This window comes from Rhineura floridana, chromosome 1 (genome assembly GCF_030035675.1).
Source record: "Rhineura floridana isolate rRhiFlo1 chromosome 1, rRhiFlo1.hap2, whole genome shotgun sequence".
Classification (NCBI taxonomy): Eukaryota; Metazoa; Chordata; class Lepidosauria; order Squamata; family Rhineuridae; genus Rhineura; species Rhineura floridana.
In genome coordinates this window covers 11,399,445-11,416,567 of record NC_084480.1, presented here as the reverse complement: position 1 = coordinate 11,416,567, position 17,123 = coordinate 11,399,445, and the positions used below count along the sequence as shown (strand labels likewise).

The 17,123-nt window shown below is 45.9% G+C and overlaps 1 protein-coding gene across 5 annotated transcripts in view; it reads right to left on the bottom strand.

The window, feature by feature from the left end:
• The window catches only part of SETBP1 (SET binding protein 1), a 351,819-nt gene that overhangs the window by 312,662 nt on the left and 22,034 nt on the right, over positions 1-17,123 (bottom strand). For all 5 annotated transcript variants that reach the window (XM_061613538.1, XM_061613531.1, XM_061613557.1 and 2 more), the window contains exon 2: positions 11,718-12,370. In XM_061613538.1, the coding sequence (XP_061469522.1) occupies positions 11,718-12,230 (513 nt within the window). In that variant the 5' untranslated portion in view covers positions 12,231-12,370. The remainder of the gene's footprint in view (positions 1-11,717; positions 12,371-17,123) is intronic.

The following is a 17,123-nucleotide window of genomic DNA, read 5'->3' as shown; positions in this document are numbered from 1 at the left end:
TATCCCGAAGGAGAAGATCATATATTCAAAGGGATCCCACAAAGAGCTGCCCTTTTCAACGAGAAGCCACCATGGAACTATCTAGATACTTCACACAAGCTGCTTGCAAGGGAAATGAATATGGCACAGGGCTAAAGTGATGGGAGACGGAGGCACCAAAGAAGCCTCCAAGAACTCACTTGGAGGGTTGGGGGGGGTTGAGGAAAAGCAAAAAAGGCAAGCAGTGATTGGGAAGGGAAGTAGCAAAACAGAAGAACGCCCACAGGGCCCTCGGGAAAGGAATGGCTGAGAAGCTTGTGAATCCTTGGGGAACAAGGGAAGAAGGAAAAAAAAACACTGGCTGGGAGAGATGGGGGGACATAATTAAAATAATGCAATCTAAATCTAAGTAAGAGAATAGGGAAGGTCTGTGGCTCAGTGCTAGAGCATCTGTTCTGTGTGCAAAGGATCCCAGGTTCAATACTTGGCATCCCCAGGTAGGGCTGGGAATGTGCCCTGGACAGCTGCTGCCAGTCAGTGTGGGCAACGCTGAGCTGGATGGACCAATGGCCTGATCCTGTATATGGCAGCTTCCTTTGCTCCTATGAATGGACATCTGGAAAAGAAACAATGCAACCAAGGATCACACTCCATATAAGTGATGAAGTGGGCTCTAGTTCCCCAAGAGCTTATTCCGTAATAAAATTTGTTAAGTCTCTCAAGTGCCGCAAGACTCCATGTTGTTTCTGCTGCAACAGACTTACACGTCCGGAAACAGCTGACCTGTGTGTGCTCTTCACCGGTTTACAGCCCTTTAGAGAACACAGAGGTGCTCCCAATGCTTGTCCAGAGAGGGCTTTGCTTCTGTGCACTGTTTGTTTTAAATATCTGCCCACCACCACTGTATGGAGACGAAAGATTCACCAGCTACTCATTCTGACAGAGTGAGAAATAACAGAGCAGTGCTTAAGACCCTCAAGTGACACCCAAAGTCATGGTTCCGAGAGAATGCTATTGCATTGTATTTGTGCCTTTCCCTGATCTGAACCTGTTGAGATCTTCCTTGAAAACTGCATGAGGCAATTTACTACTTCCAAAACGGATCTAGCTTCGTATCACAAGCCGATAACGTCAGTCACTCTTCTGACTATTACAATTAAAAAAACAAAAGCCAAGAACACACAATTAAATGTCCATCCTCTAGAGCAGTAGGTTATGTAAAGGGAGATTTAATCAAGTTTTTTAAAAAGCGCAGCCAGCCAAATTTTGAAGCGGTAACTATGACATGAGCGGAGAAGGAAGTGAAAAGTTAATGAAGCAAACACATACTATTTGAGAAGTTGACAACTTACTTAACAACAAATAGCAGGTACTGACTAGCTTTCCTGCTACTTTTAACATCATGCCCACAAATATCTACCAAATCAAACACCCGGTTCACGCTGGAGCCCTAAACACAGCCTCCATTTGGCGAGATGCCTTTGGGTGACTGTAATAGCTATAAGCTCTCGGAGCTGTTACAAGCACTCACTGACAGCTTCCTTCCAGGGGTCCTTGGGCACTGTCACCCTCCCACTGCGCTTACTCATCCTTCAACTTCCTTAGTCCTTTTTGAAGTTGCTAGATTAAGTCAGCTACAGCTGGAGGGTGAGCAGAACAGTCCAGTAAGCATTGCAGAGAGCTGGAAGAGGGCTCTGCAAGGCCACAACAGTCATCAAGAGGCTCCCCACCAATGTGGTAACTAACTTTCTCCATCACCTCGAACTGCCAGTACTAAAGAGGTCAATACCCTAGTTCAGTGCTTCCTCAACTTCTGCATTAGTGTTGCTTAAATATAATAGAAACTCCAAGGTTCCTGATTATAACAGTTCAGACGTAGAACATCAGATGTAAACAGTGAAAAGAGGGTTCACACACATGGCTGTTCTACTGGCAGACACATGCACATCCAGACCCAACCCTCACAGCTTTCATGTACCCACAACTTCATGCCCTTATTTGTCCCCAACTAGTTGGCCCGGAAGGTACTAACAATTGCAGAAGTAGCGTGAACATAAACATAAGAATAGCCTGGCTGCTAGATCAGGCCAGTGGACCATCTAATACAGTATCCTATTCACACAATGGCCAACGAGTTGTCTGTGGGAAGCCCGCAAGCAGGACCTGAGTGTAAAGACCAGTGTCGTGTACACAGCAGGAAATGCACTCTGACCGTGGCTCTCCCCTCCAAAGAAAATAAAAGGGAAAAAGGTACTTACAGACCCTGTTTTCACACTTCTAGGTTACCTTGGAAGAGTTGGGGTACTAAATCCAAGACTGAATTAATTTTCCATTTATTGATAACAGCCAGAATCCGGAAGCTCAAAATTGGAAGACTAATCTGGTCCCTTCCATTCATGCTTGGTTGGTTAAAGAACAGACAACCTTGAAACAGTTGAAATTAACACACTGTATCAGGTTTAGAGAGGGGAGATTAAAGCCCTTTGATTTGGGGGAATTTATTTAGCAAAGTCACTCTAAATAAAAGACAATATTCCGTGCAATCCAGCACAGATGCTGTGCAATCAAGCTTACATTTCAGCGGATTTGAATCATCCCGGATATATATTTTAAAGAGTGAATGTTAAGAAAGGCACCAGGTTTTTTTAAAGATTCCAGCCACTCCCACTTCTTGCATTTCCAGTTTCGTGCAAAAGCACCAAACCCAAAGCATAAGTGGCTGCAGTACAGATGCATCCTGGGATAAGAGCACCATAATTTTAGTAAAATATCTATGTTACCTTTAAAAAAGCATGATCAAAGGAATAATCAGAGGCTGAATCATCTCAAAGGTAAGAAAGAGAAGCTCTGGATAGTGTAACCCAGGAGCAGCCTCATGGTTGCAATTTATCACTGATTTACGCCTCAAAGTCCTCTTCTTGCTGTTCTGCTCCCTCTAGATCAGCAGCACTTCTCGGTAATAATTAAAAGAGCTATTGGGAATTTTTTATTTTTTTATTTATTTATATTTCCATTTATAGACCGCTTACCATTTGAAAGATCTCAAAGCGGTTTACAATAGAATACACAATAAAAAACATATCAAATTAATTTACAAAGCAAAGTACGTGAACAATATCCATATACATAAACACAGCATAAAAACCAGAGTAGGCCACAAGGGACCCAGGTGCAAAAGATTCAAACACTGGAATTGCTTGCGTGAGCCTCAGGAAGAATGTATTTGCAGCTGATACTCTGAGCTCCGATAAACCAGGCAGGTGATGGGGATTTAGCACCCATCGACAGCGCTAATGTCATCAGGGAAAACGGGGTCCAAAAACTTCCTGCCTTTTCCCCTTGGATGCTTGAAAGAGACAGTTTTGGGCTACAACAGGGCTGCTTCTGCTTTCCTAAGGTAGAAACAGAATGACCTTTGCAAAAGGCAACATCCTCCACACGGTCTTAATCCACGGAAGGGGTCATGGCTAGAGATGTGAAGGTCTGAGGGGAGGGATGCAAAAATGGGGGGAAATACAGGGTTTCTCCCTGAATTTGCCCTGTTTTTTTCTGAAAAATTGGAAAAAATGGGGGGGATTCCTTCTAATTTTCGAGGCCTTCACATCTCTAGTTATGGGACAGTCGCTACTCCCCACCCCTGCCTCGGGACAAAGAGAATGGGGGAAAGAACAACAATTAACTGTGCAAGCCAATCTGTGTCTACTCAAAAGTAAATCCCATTCAGTTCAATTGGGCTTACTCTCAAGAAAGCTGGTATCTGATTGAAGTCTTAGGTAGCGTACACACAAGATTTTATTTTAGACTCAAGGATGACTGAGTGCTTGCTTTTTCTAACTAGTCCACACACAATCTAGACCTATTGCATCTTGCTTTGCTCCAGAAAAGTGCTTCTTGACAAACTGGCTTCATTTCAAAAATAAAAGTAGGTTGATTCTGCATTACCATAAGAAAACAGACGTAGGCGGTCCCAGCAATAGGGGGTATTCACAACTGTCCAATGAATTTGTCAATGGGCCTATACCAAGAGCACAAGGGGAGGGTTTTAAAAAGCATAATCTAAACAAAGGGAAGGTTTTCAAACACATATCAAGTAATCACACCCACCCATCTGGATGGAAAGCTCTACAATCAATCTAGATTGAAAGCAGCATGTCGAGGATGATAGCGAATGTTTCCGTATTGCTACAAATGGGTAAGTGTGTACACAGCCTGAACATCCCACCAAGGCTGTATTGCAAACAGTAGCAATGTAGTTTCCTGTGTACTGCTATGGTAGTAAACTGCTGAAGAAGCTTACTCATAAAAAGCCTAAGAACATCAGGACAGCCTGCTGGGTCAGGCCAGTGGCCCACCTAGTCCTGTATCCTGTTCTCACAGTGGCCACCCAGTTGCACATGGGAAACCCACAAGCAGGACATGACTGCAAGAGCACTCTCCCCTTCTGTGGTAAAGCTCTCTTAGGCTTGATCCACTGACTATTCTGCCCTCATTTTTCCATGCAGCCGTAACCCACAGCTTTTGGTCCTTTAACTACTACTACCCTCGGCTGTTCCTTAAAAAGCTCTGTCCATTTTTCTTTGCGATCCCTCCCCAAATTTCTATGTGGAAGCACTTCTTTTTCCTGTTCAAAATCCCTCCTTAAAGCCTGCCTTTCCCATACTTGAGCTTAGCCAGGCCTCCCCCAAAAAACTTGTTGTTATGTGCCTTCAAGTCGACTATGACTTATGGCGACCCTATGAATCAGTGACCTCCAAGAGCATCTGTCATGAACCACCCTGTTCAGATCTTGTAAGTTCAGGTCTGTGGCTTCCTTTATGGAATCAATCCATCTCTTGTTTGGCCTTCCTCTTTTTCTACTCCCTTCTGTTTTTCCCAGCATTATTATCTTTTCTAATGAATCATGTCTTCTCACTATGTGTCCAAAGTATGATAACCTCAGTTTCATCATTTTAGCTTCTAGTGATAGTTCTGGTAAACAACTTACAAAATATTAAAATACAGAACAACTTAGCAAACGTTTAAAATCCAAACCGCAGAATATAACAAGGGTAGCAGAAGCGTCCATCCATGAAAAACAGTAATGAGGACAAATCCAACTCCACTAAAAGATGAAAACTCAAACAGGCCAGAATCATACCACATTATTTATTTATTTATTTATTTATAGCCCGCCTTTCGACCAAAGGCCCTCAAGGCAGCTTACAAAGAAAAATAAACACAAGTATAAAAATATATCAATGAAAGCAATATAATTTACAAAAATTAAACTAAATAACAAATAACATTATTAAGAAAAAAAATGTCCAGGAAAGAAACTCAGAATTGAATACCATGTCTTAAATTAATATTACATTAACATTAACATTAAGATCTAAAAGCCTGGATAAAGAGGTATGATTTGGGCTGGCACCTAGAGGCTGACAATGTTGGTGGCAGGTCAGTTTCCCTGGGGAAAGAGTGTTCCATAATTGGGAGGCCACCACTGAAGAGTCCCAGTCCCTTGTTGCCTCCCTTCACAACTCTCTCAAACTAAGCGCACAGAGATGGGTCTTTAATGTCAAATGTAGGATTCAGATAGGTTCATATGGGCAGAAGCAGAAATTAACCAATTGCTAAAGTGAGCATGAACTGATCCAGAACTCATCTTTCTTCAATAGCAAGGGACATTCCATATGACGTGCTTGGATGCTGCCCTTAAGGATGACTGCAGGAAGAGTGATGGTACTCCAATTCACACACAAACATTTACAGCTCTGACAGTAAGAAAACAGACCCACATGTTGCAATCTCCACAGGAGGCCCTGACCAATGTCATGAGAACATCCATCTTTAAACATCCATATGTCGGAGCCAGAGTTTCTAGGTACATGCACAAACATCATCCATGTGCACTGGTGTTCCCTGTAGCCATCAGCATAACATGCAGAGCAACTTCTCTCTCTGAAGAGCGGGCCATCAGAGCAAAGAACAACCATCCCTGGATTGCTCCTAAAAATAAATTCACCTCAGAACCACAACACCAGAGATTCTCAAAATATTTTTATAATGAAGAGCCACACCTTGGGAGAAGCGGAGATTGCCTTCTCCTCCCCGTTTGTAATGATCACACAACACCCTCGGGGCAATTAGAGCAAACGACTCTCACGTGGCAAAGCAACAGAGGAAAGCAGTTACTTAATGTGTTTGCTTTGTGTCTTGCAGCCCAACAGCATGAAAGTGGCTGGTAACCAAAAGGATGTCTCCTGACTACTTCGGGTCCCGTGGCAAATCTTAGGGAGACTTGAAAAGCAGAAGAAACTTGGCATCTTTCATAACACCAGTCTCCAAGTACTCTCAAATCCTGAGCGGCTCCCAGACTAACCTTCGGATTCGCTAGGAGCCATACAAATACTTCATGACTCGGGAACGCTCGAGCTGAAATCCTATGCTCACCTACCTAGGAGTAAGTTCCACAGTAGGACTTAACTTCAGGGTAGGAACACACAGGATTGCATTACCTATCCTTGATAACTTGCTGCTTGCATTTCTTGACTCTCCGCTCTTGCTGTATCCAGACCTTAGCTGCTAATTTTGTTTTTCCTTGCAGGCAACACTCCTGTGCCTTTAACAGCTACGCCTTTAACAGGTAGAAATCCAGCAAGTGGAGATCATTCCATCCTATGAGGAACACCTTAACAATTTTAGAATCAAATCAGCAATATCACCTGCAAGGGGAGACACTGTACAAGTTTCCACCTCCCCCCTCCCCCCCCAAAAAAATCATGTCTGTTCTGCCTTTGACTGCAGCAATACCACAGATGCACCTTCATCCTGAAAAGGAAGGCCACTGTTTGGGAATCCCTGCACTACATCTCACCCACGTGAAAGCATACCGGTTCAGATTTAGCAGAGACTCACAGAGACAAGGAAGGAACGTTCCCAAACCCAAATTTTGTGATGAGCTTCCCCCCCCCCCCAATTAAATAAGATTCTCACTAAAGGGGACTGGCATTGAGAACAGGCTAGTCATTGCTTCCAAACAGTGAGGCAAAGTGTGAAGAGGCACTTAAAACCCTTTGTAACCTTGAACTTCCTTACAAGGAGGAAAAATCCATCATGGGGTAAAGCAAGTGGGTTTCTTCTGTCAAAAATTACCAAAAAACCCTCTCTCTCTCTCTCTCTCTCTCTCTCTCTCTGTAGTTGTGTATGTCTAGACATATTGCCCCAGTACGATCACAAGACATCTGTGTGCAGCATCACACAATTATTCTTCTATGGAAGCCTCTCAGACAGCAATACAATCCTACCCACACATTATGCATAGCCACGACAGAAGTAATTTTGTGTTTCTAGACTGCAAATTTCTAAGGAATAGCATCAAACTTTTAAGAGGTAGCACACTTTTTGACCCACCAGGTCCACATACAAGGATACTGTCAAAATTCCAGGCATCGTGATTAAACTTCAAGGCATCCAAGCTAGGGCCAGGGATTTTTCTAGTCCCCTTTCCAGACGTGGCCTCGAGGTGCCTCTAGGAGTTTGCTTGTTTTTCCCCGGTGGCATTCCTTCTTGTGTCCTTCAAAAGCTGCATGACCATCTGAATTTCAACAGGTGCAATTGTCCCCATCTGTGTGCCTGGAAAAGCTGCACCTGGTGGATTTCTGCCCATTAACCAACTGTAAAAACAGCCAGGTGGGGGGGAGAGGGCGAACAGGAGATGGGATCTAAAAACTGTCCCAGATTCTGTCATCTACGTGCTCTTAATTTAATCTGCCCCCTCCTTCTATGGCCCCCGTAGCGTTTAGCATGGGCTTTTCACTCTTTAGGTTGTACCTGAAACCCTTCCTAATAAAAGCAGCCGAGGACCCCTGTGGTGTTCGCTAGCAAACCAAAGTTGATTTGAAAAGTAGAACATTCGTGCTCTGTTTTGTTGTTCTAGAGCTAATCCAGGTGGCCAGGGGGACAGCCCTCCAAAAAACAGGTGCACAGCAAAACTCCACACCACCGTCCCATTTTGAGTGGTGCCCGCTTGAGTGGCAATCCTCATCCACACAACTCACCCTGGGCCCATCTGTAACGCTATATTAGAATCCCTCCAAATTTCAGCACACAGATAGACATATTAAGAGCAAAACGCCTTCTTAGGGTAACCTGAGGTACTGGAAGACTGCTGAGAAATGTACTTTATTGCTGGACATTCCTGTTCTACAAAATAAGACCATCAAGAATGAAGGAATCACCCCCTTGCTGCTGTGACCGCCCACTTATTCCAACCAGAATTCCCACTTGTGGCTTGCCAAAAACGAAAACTTATTTTCATTAGGGAAAAAAACACGAGCCTCTTGTGTCCCTCTTTTTGAAGTCTTCCAGCTCTGACCTTAAAGCCCTGAAGGCTTCACAGGGCTTTCCCTGGTCCATTTAGTCCTGGATAGTCCATTTTGGTCCTGGATAGTCTCGGAGGTATTGCTGAGGTCCCCCAAACTTGTGGTGTTGGGGGACATCAACATTCATGCCGAGACTGTTTTATCTGGGGTGGCTCAGGACTTCATGGCCTCCATGACAACCATGGGGCTGTCTCAATTTGTTACTGGCCCAACGCATGTATCGGGTCACACTCTTGATTTGATCTTCGCCACTGGTCATGGAAATGGTGATCTGGAGGTGGGGTGTTTTTCATCTACTCCATTGTCATGGACAGATCACCGCCTGCTGAGTTTTAGACTTACGACGACTCTTTCCCTCTGCAAGGGTGGGGGACCTATTAAGTTGGTCCGCTCTCGGAGGCTTATGGATCCTATTGGTTTTCAGACGGCTCTGGGAGTTTTTCCAGCTGATAGTACTGGCGCTCCTGTCGAGGCCTTGGTCGAACTGTGGAATACGGAGATGGCCCGGGCTATTGACACGATTGCTGCCGCGCGCCCTCTTCGATGCAGAGCTCATACAGCTCCGTGGTATACCCCGGAGCTGAGAGTGATGAAGCAAGAGAGAAGGAGGCTGGAGTGCAGATGGAGACGAACTCCAGACGGATGCAGTTATGCTTTGGTAAGTGCCTCTACTAAGTCGTATATAAAAGCGGTAAGGGCAGCGAAGAAGTTTCACTTCGCTGCCTCTATCAGGACATCTCTCTGCCGCCCTGCAGAGCTTTTTAGGGTTGTACGAGGACTCTTACATTCTGGTCCTCGAGATACTATTGAAACATCTGAAGCTCGCTGTAACGACATCGCAGGGCACTTCCAAAATAAAATCGCATGCATCCGTAGGGACCTAGACTCCGATGTTATGACAGACGAATCCATTGAAGGGTCCAGAACACGGTCTTGTCTTTCATTATTGGATGAGTTTCAGTTGGTGCAGCTTGAGGAAGTGGACAAGGTACTTGGATTGGTGCGGGCGACCACGTCTGCTCTAGATCCTTGTCCATCTTGGCTAGTGAAGGCTAGCAGGACTACTACCACCGGCTGGGCCAAGGAAGTGATAAATGCCTCCTTGAGTGAGGGAGTAGTCCCTAGTAGCCTCAAGGAGGCAGTAGTAAGACCTCTCTTAAAGAAACCTTCCTTAGACCCAGATGACCTGAACAACTATAGACCGGTGGCGAATGTCCCCTTTTTGGGCAAGGTTCTGGAGCGGGTGGTTGCCGGTCAGCTCCAGGTGCTCTTGGATGAGACCAATTATCTGGATCCGTTTCAATCCGGTTTTAGGCCTGGTTTTGGCACTGAAACAGCCTTGGTCGCCCTGTATGATGACCTTTGTTGGGAGAGGGACAGAGGGAGTGTGACTCTGTTGATTCTCCTTGATCTCTCAGCGGCGTTTGATACCATCGACCATGGTATCCTTCTGGGGAGACTCGCGGAGTTGGGAGTTGGAGGCACTGCTTGGCAGTGGTTCCGCTCCTACTTGGCGGATCGTCACCAGAAGGTAGTACTTGGGGAACATTGCTCAACTCCTTGGACTCTCCATTGTGGAGTGCCTCAGGGGTCGGTTTTGTCCCCCATGCTTTTTAACATCTACATGCAGCCTCTGGGTGCCGTCATCAGGAGTTTTGGAGTGCGTTGCCACCAGTACGCTGATGACACGCAGCTCTATTTCTCCTTTTCATCTTCTACAGGTGAGTCTGTGGATGTGCTGAATCACTGCCTGACCGCGATAATGGACTGGATGAGAGCTAATAAACTGAGACTCAATCCAGACAAGACTGAGACACTGTTGGTGAATGCCTTCCCTGCCCAGATGGTGGATGCTTAACCGATTCTAGATGGGGTTACACTCCCCTTGAAGGAACAGGTTCGTAGTCTTGGGGTTCTTTTTGATCCTTCCTTGTCTCTGGAGGCGCAAGTGGCCACGGTGGCAAGGAATGCATTCTACCACCTTCGGTTGGTAGCCCATCTGGACAGGGATGACCTCGCCTCAGTTGTTCATGCTCTGGTAACTTCTAGGTTGGATTACTGTAATGCGCTCTACGTAGGGCTGCCCTTGAAGACAGTTCGGAAGCTTCAGCTAGTGCAAAACGCAGCAGCCAGACTGCTGACGAGGACCAGCCGGTCAGCGCATATAACACCTGTTCTGGCCCGTTTGCACTGGCTACCTATTTGCTTCCGAGCCAGATTCAAGGTGCTGGTTTTGACCTATAAAGCCTTACACGGCGTGGGACTGCAGTATCTTGTGGAACGCCTCTCCCGCTATGAACCGACCCGGTCACTTCGCTCAGCGTCTAAGGCCCTCCTCCGGGTACCAACCCATCGGGAAGCCCGGAGGACAGTTACTCGATCTAGGGCCTTTTCTGTAGTGGCCCCCGAATTGTGGAATAGCCTCCCCGAAGAAATACGCCTGGCGCCGACGCTTCTATCTTTTCGGCGCCAGGTTAAGACCTGGCTATGCTCCCAGGCATTTTAAAGCGTTTAATGTTACAATTTTAAATCTCTTTGTTTCAGTTTATTTATTGTGATATTTTGTATTTCTGTACTTTTAATCTTTTGTACACCGCCCAGAGAGCTATTCGCTATGGGCGGTTTAAAAATGAAATTAAATAAATAAATAAATAAATTTACTTGGAAATTTCACCTTGCACACAGCACACACACACACACACCCAGGGTGGCCAGGCCTTCAAAGAAAACATCACATAATCCACATAATGCAGGCCTTGCTAATTAAGCAACCATGTGATCCTTCGGTTTGGAAATCCATCTTCCTACCTGTCCCTTCCTTGTCAACTCAGCCTGTTAGAACTCGCTCTCATGCAAAGAAGCCATTAAGGGAGGCACACCAACAGAGCCTGCCGTTGTAAGCTGGAGCCTTTAAACTGCACGAGCTCTTCCGGTTTCAAAGGCAGGGCCTTTGTGCGCGCAACACTCACAGGGCCATTCTATTGCCCTTCAAATGGCTCTTTAAAACACCCTTCAGCTGAGCCCCCTACAATGGCAAAGCAGCTGGCGTGCAGGCACCACAGAGCTTCTTATGCTAATAGTATTCTCCCTGTTGTCTTGTTACACCCACACCCACCCACACCCCCTTTTCCACCTCCATCTGTTTATCCTGTCCACCTGTTGTCACATATTTAGATTTCAAAACCCTTTTTGGTGCACAGATTGTCTCGCTCGCTCCTGAACCAAACAAAGCTGACTCTGGGTGACAAAGAAACTAGCGAGACACAGAGGAGGGCAAAATGTTGCATTCAGTACGGCATTTACTGCATTAAGTACAACCGATGCAAAAATGGGGAAGCAGGGAGAGGAGGAGGAGAAGAAATGGTCTTCTCTTACCTTCTTTTTGGAGTGTGACCTGTCCTCCTCTTTAGCTAATTTGCTATTTTTCCCGGCTCTTGAAAGCTTTTGCTCCCCTGACTGTTTAATGGTGATTTTGATCTCAGGTGGGCATATATAGTTCTCCAGGTTCTTGGGGGGCTTCTTGGCTCTCTTTGTAGTCTGGATTTTCAGTTTAAGACTCCCCTCTGTGAAGTTCGCCTCCTTGATGGAAAACTCCTGCTCCTCCAAGCCATCTCCAGGCACCCATTTCTCACTGTCCGCATTGGAAGTGGAATCCACATCTCTCCCGGAACACAGCTCATCTTCCTCCTCGGGCTCCAGACGATCACTGCTCACCGGGACGCCTTTTGCAGAGCCGGATGTAGGCAGCATGGCCTCCGTCCCAGCACCACCGGGAGCAGGTAGGGCCTTTGCAGAAGCAACGGCAGAGCCCAGGAAATCCGTCTCGCTTCCCCTTTGCCGGGAAGTGCCCAAATTCTCCCTCGGTTCCATAGCAAGCCCCCGGTCCATAGAAGTTTTATACGGAGGAAAGGGGGTGGTTGAGGAAAAGGGAGGACCCCTAGGAAGTGAATGGTAGCTCTCAGTTAAGGTCTCTTAGAGTCCTAATAGTCCGACCACTGTGAGAAGCTCAGAAGCGTTCAGATCTGCAACTGGTGAGAAAGCAGAAGGGAAAAAAACAGGGGCGTCAGAACTATGGTGGCTATTGATACGAGAACTAAAAGTTTACACCAACTGATGTTTATTTTTATTATTATTATTTATACCCCTCCTTTCCTCTGAGGAGCTCAGGCTGCATACATAGCACTCCCCACCCCACCCCTTCTATCATCACAACATCCCTGTAAAGTAGGTTAAGCTGAGAGCTAGTGACTAGGTCTAAGATCACCCAGCGAGCTTCGCAGCCAAATGGGGAACGGAACCTGGGTCTCCCGGTGCTAAGTCCAACCCCGCCTCATCCTGAAGTCTGAATTCTAAAATTCAAATTCAGAATTTTAAAGTCAACTCCAGATTTTCTTTTAGACACAGCTGCATTTCAAGACACACACTTTCTGCAGTAATGCCACAAGAACACATTACAATAAAATATGCAATAAATAATTACCACCAACCACAAACTGAAAGTACTGAAAAACGGCTGTTGAGGACTGGGGCGTGCCTGGACAAAAAAGTAAGCCTTTAACTGACAGTGAAAGCACACAACCATTGGTGCCTGACAAAACACCAAAGGGAGCCTCTACCATTGCATAGCAGCCGTCACGGAGAAGGCCTGCTGGCAGACTAACCCTTCAAATGGAGGGCTGTTCGAATTAGGGCACAAGGCCACCCAAGGAAGCCCTCCCTATGCATCTTGCAGGCAAAAGTTCAACAGGTGAAGCTCTGCTCCACCATTGCACCTCCATGCTTCTTTTTAAATATTTATCCATTTTAGCTTTCTAAGTTTGGATATCTTGATTACTGTGAACGAGCCTACCACAAAGCAACTTAACGAGCAGTCAGAGACCTAACAAAAGAATATTAATATTTCTTGCTAGCTGGAACGTTCTCTCCTCCATCAACCTACCTTGGAAGGCAACTTCATAAGAACCTAAGAAAAGCCGCGCTGGATCAGAGCAAAGGAACCTATTTCCCATAACGGCCAACCAGATGCCTATGGGAAGCCCCCAAACAAATCATGAGCGCAATGGCTTGTAGATCAGTAGCTGATTAGCTACCATCGGAGCAAAATGTTGGACCATATAGGCCTGTGAACGTGGGAAGAATCCTGCAGGATCAGACCAAAGGCCCATCTAGGCTGCTTTCACACATGGGGCTGATTGCATTAGTTTAACTGATTAAAAAGGAAGCGCTTCTGTCCCAATGTCTAAAATCCCTCTCACGCTGCAGTACCTTTTGCGTTAAGGAACAGCAGGTTTTTCAGCTAACACACCGGCATTTTGCACAACTGTCTTTCACACGGCTTATTTTCGTTCCTCAACCATTACACACATGCACACTGTTCCCCACTGTGTAGGAGGTCAAAGATCTCATCCCGTCACCATGCAAGCCCTCTCCCTTTAGGATCTGATTTTTTAAATTATTTTAGTTGTACACAGGGGGTGGGAAATGCTGCTCCTATCTACACCGATTTTCATCAGGCAAAAAAAACCCCGCGCGACTAAAGGGCGGGAACAGACTGCATGCTGGGATGCCTGTCACGTGAGCAGCTGCAGCTAGCGAAAAACTCTCACGATTTTCCAGGCTCCCAGCCTTGCTAACAGATTTTTTCTGGTATCATTTATCATGGAAATTTGTGCTAAACTTGCACTACATTCCACTAGAATTCCTGAGCTAGCTTGTACGTCATGTGAAAGGTCAAATATAATGCACAAATTACCAGGTAAGAAATTGTCAGATTAACGGAATAAAGTGCAGTGTGAAAGGAGCCCTAGTCAAGCATCCCGTACCCTCAGTAGCCAACTAGTTTCCTGTGGGAAGCCTACATGCGGCGCATGAGTGCAACAGCACTTTCCTGCTCTTGTTCGCCAGTGACTGGTATTCACAGGCATGTTAGAGAAAGAGTGCTAGTTTGAATGTGAACTTCCAGACTTTAGGGGCTCTGCTGCCTAGTAGGTTGAAGGGCAACACCAGGAGAGACCAAGAATGAGGGCAGGAAATGCCATCTGAATAATCTTGGCCCCATAGAGGCACCTACGTTATTTCTGTCCCTGACATCAGACTTGAATGCAATTTATATTCTGATATGTGAGCCGCTTTGAGAGTCTTGCAGGGCTATAAAATGGGTGTAAGTATTTGCCATCAATCAATCGTGCATAGAGATAAAGGGAGCTACCAATTTTTAGCTCGTCTGAGCTGAAGCCGCTGGGGGGGGGGAGGACATTCCATTATTTTGCTTTACAAAACCTGAAGCTGAATTTGTGGCTGTGTAGTTCGCTATAGATGTTTATTTGCTTCCACTATGGTCTGCTTGTATATTTGTAAAGAAAAAGAGATATTACTGGGATGCCATGAAGTCTCCAGTGCCCTCATCTAAAAGGAAAATAAGCCCTTGGGACTTCTCACAGGTGCTTTCGGGAAGTGGGGAAGCAATGCTTACACCACACTCCTTAAATTGGGCTCCCAGTGGGTTCCTCTCCAAGTGACTAATCAGTCTACACCACTTTAGGTTCAGCTGAAACATCAAGGGGCCAACACTAGGCCCCCATGCCAGGAAAGGCTTTACCTGCTGAACTCCTACAGACACACACCCCAATGAAAAAGACACCTCTCTTGGGTGCTCTAACCCTTGGGGAGGGGTCATAGCTCAGCGGTAGCGCTTCTGCTTTGCACCCAGATGGTCCCCGGTTCAATCCTTCTGGGAGGAAGAGTGGGATATAAATTTAAGAAATAAATAATAATACATCTCCAGGTAGTAGAGCTGGGACAGAACCCTGCCTGAAATCCTGGAGAGCTGCTGCCGGTCAGTGCAAACAATACTGAGCTAGATGGACCAACGGTTTGATTCAGTGTAAGGCAGATTCCAATGTTCCCTCCATCTGTGCCCATAAAGGCAGTAAGAGTCACTTCTCAGATGTCTTCCAGTAAAGCAAAGCAAGCAAACCTAGCTGGCATTTTGCATTGTTAATCTCTCTGCTGAGGTACAAGGCGTACACAGACTCAGGAGAGCCGAAGCATAAACACAAGGCAGGCAAAGTTCCAAGCCGTTCCTGCAGCTCAAAGCACAATGGACACTCTGTGAAGCGTCTCCACCCACAAGCTTACTTAAAGTCCAGGCTCTGGGATCTGGGCTGAGTTTCAACAGCAGGTGAGAGCTCACAAGTCTAAAGTCCGTACAAAATTAATTCCCGGCACATAGAATGCTAGCATGTCAGGGGAAACCTGCCTGTCATGTTAGTTTTCTGTGTGCAGGGCATTAATACTACGCAAAGGCGTATTTGATCAAGTGATCCCACTACCACCTGCAGCCCTAAGTTACACAGCTCTGAAACCCCAATGAGAACAGAGCCCAAGCGGAAGACCTTCCATAGTGCCCAGCCACACTTCAGTTTCGGTAAAAGAGACGTTAACTCGAGCCCAGTCTTCACTACCCGGGCTGTACCACGTCTGGGGGGGGGGAGGCTCAAAGGATGGAATACACCTCCATTAAATAATTTTAAAAGCCTTCATACAGAAAACTTAAAATTCAAGGCAAAGGCTACGATAGAACCTTACATGCTATGTTCTCCATGTGCAGGGAGAGCATTCAGATGTGCACCTACAACCCAAAGTGGCACAGTCCAAGAAAAGCTTTATCTCTTGATTCTGCAAAACATGAACTAGTTCTTCAGGTGAACAGAGACTTACCAAAAGGTTACTTATGACGGTAAACTTAGTTGCACATAACTGGGGCTGAGCCAGAAAAGCTTTCTGGGGAGGCCTTGGAATTAGTCTTGAATTAAGGGGAGAGGATTTTCCCTGCCCCAAACATCTTGGGGAAGGTGGCAATTCTTCAAGACATTTGTGAGGGTATCCCAGTGGGATTATGATTTATCAGCTTCGCCGAATATTCAGCTTGAGCCCTGCACAAGGCCTCACCTCGGATGAGGTCAGCGCTTGCATCATAACCAGTACATGGCCTTCCACACAGCATGCAGGCATCATGAATTATGAGCCCAGACCAAATTCTAAAGCAAAGACAGGCAGATTCAGCCAGATTTTGCATGGATTGAAACATCCTCTCCCCACCCTACTTTATATTAAAAGATTTGTGCTTTGCAGATTCCCCCCCCCATGCTCTAACCTACAACGTCTTGCACAGGGCATTCTCAGCCATCAAATTTCAAGCCATGCCACCTCTATACCTGATGAGCTGCTATCAAAAGGATCCAGCAGCCACATATGCACAGCAGACCTGCTGAAATCAATGTATTTAAGTTAGGCAGCATTTCAATGGGTCTCCTCCGAGAATGCCTTAGTCAGACAAGGTAAAAGCCTCATGTCCATTACCACTTATTTTGTTCTGTGTAAATATTGCACAGAAAGCAATTTTGAGCTGGATTTATCACCTCAAATATCAAAAGCTGGGGAAAGATCACAGCTCAATGGAAAAACAACTGCTTTGCATGCAGAAAGTCCTTATCTTCAGATCTCTGGCATCTCCAGCTAAGCTAGCGCTGGGAAATGCTCCTGTCTGAAAACCTGGAGAACTGCTACCCACAGTCTGACTTGGTATAAGGCAGATACATATGTTCCTATGCCAAATAGTGTGACCAAACTTGTTCTAGCAGCCCAGTTCCCTGATCTTGGAAGTTTGGCAGATGACTCAGAGCAGGGGCTTTTCAATTTTGGCACCTGGCTTCATCTTTACTTTTGTCACCCCAATCAAAACCTGACTGCGCCAACAAGCCTTTCAGGGAAGCTGATAAT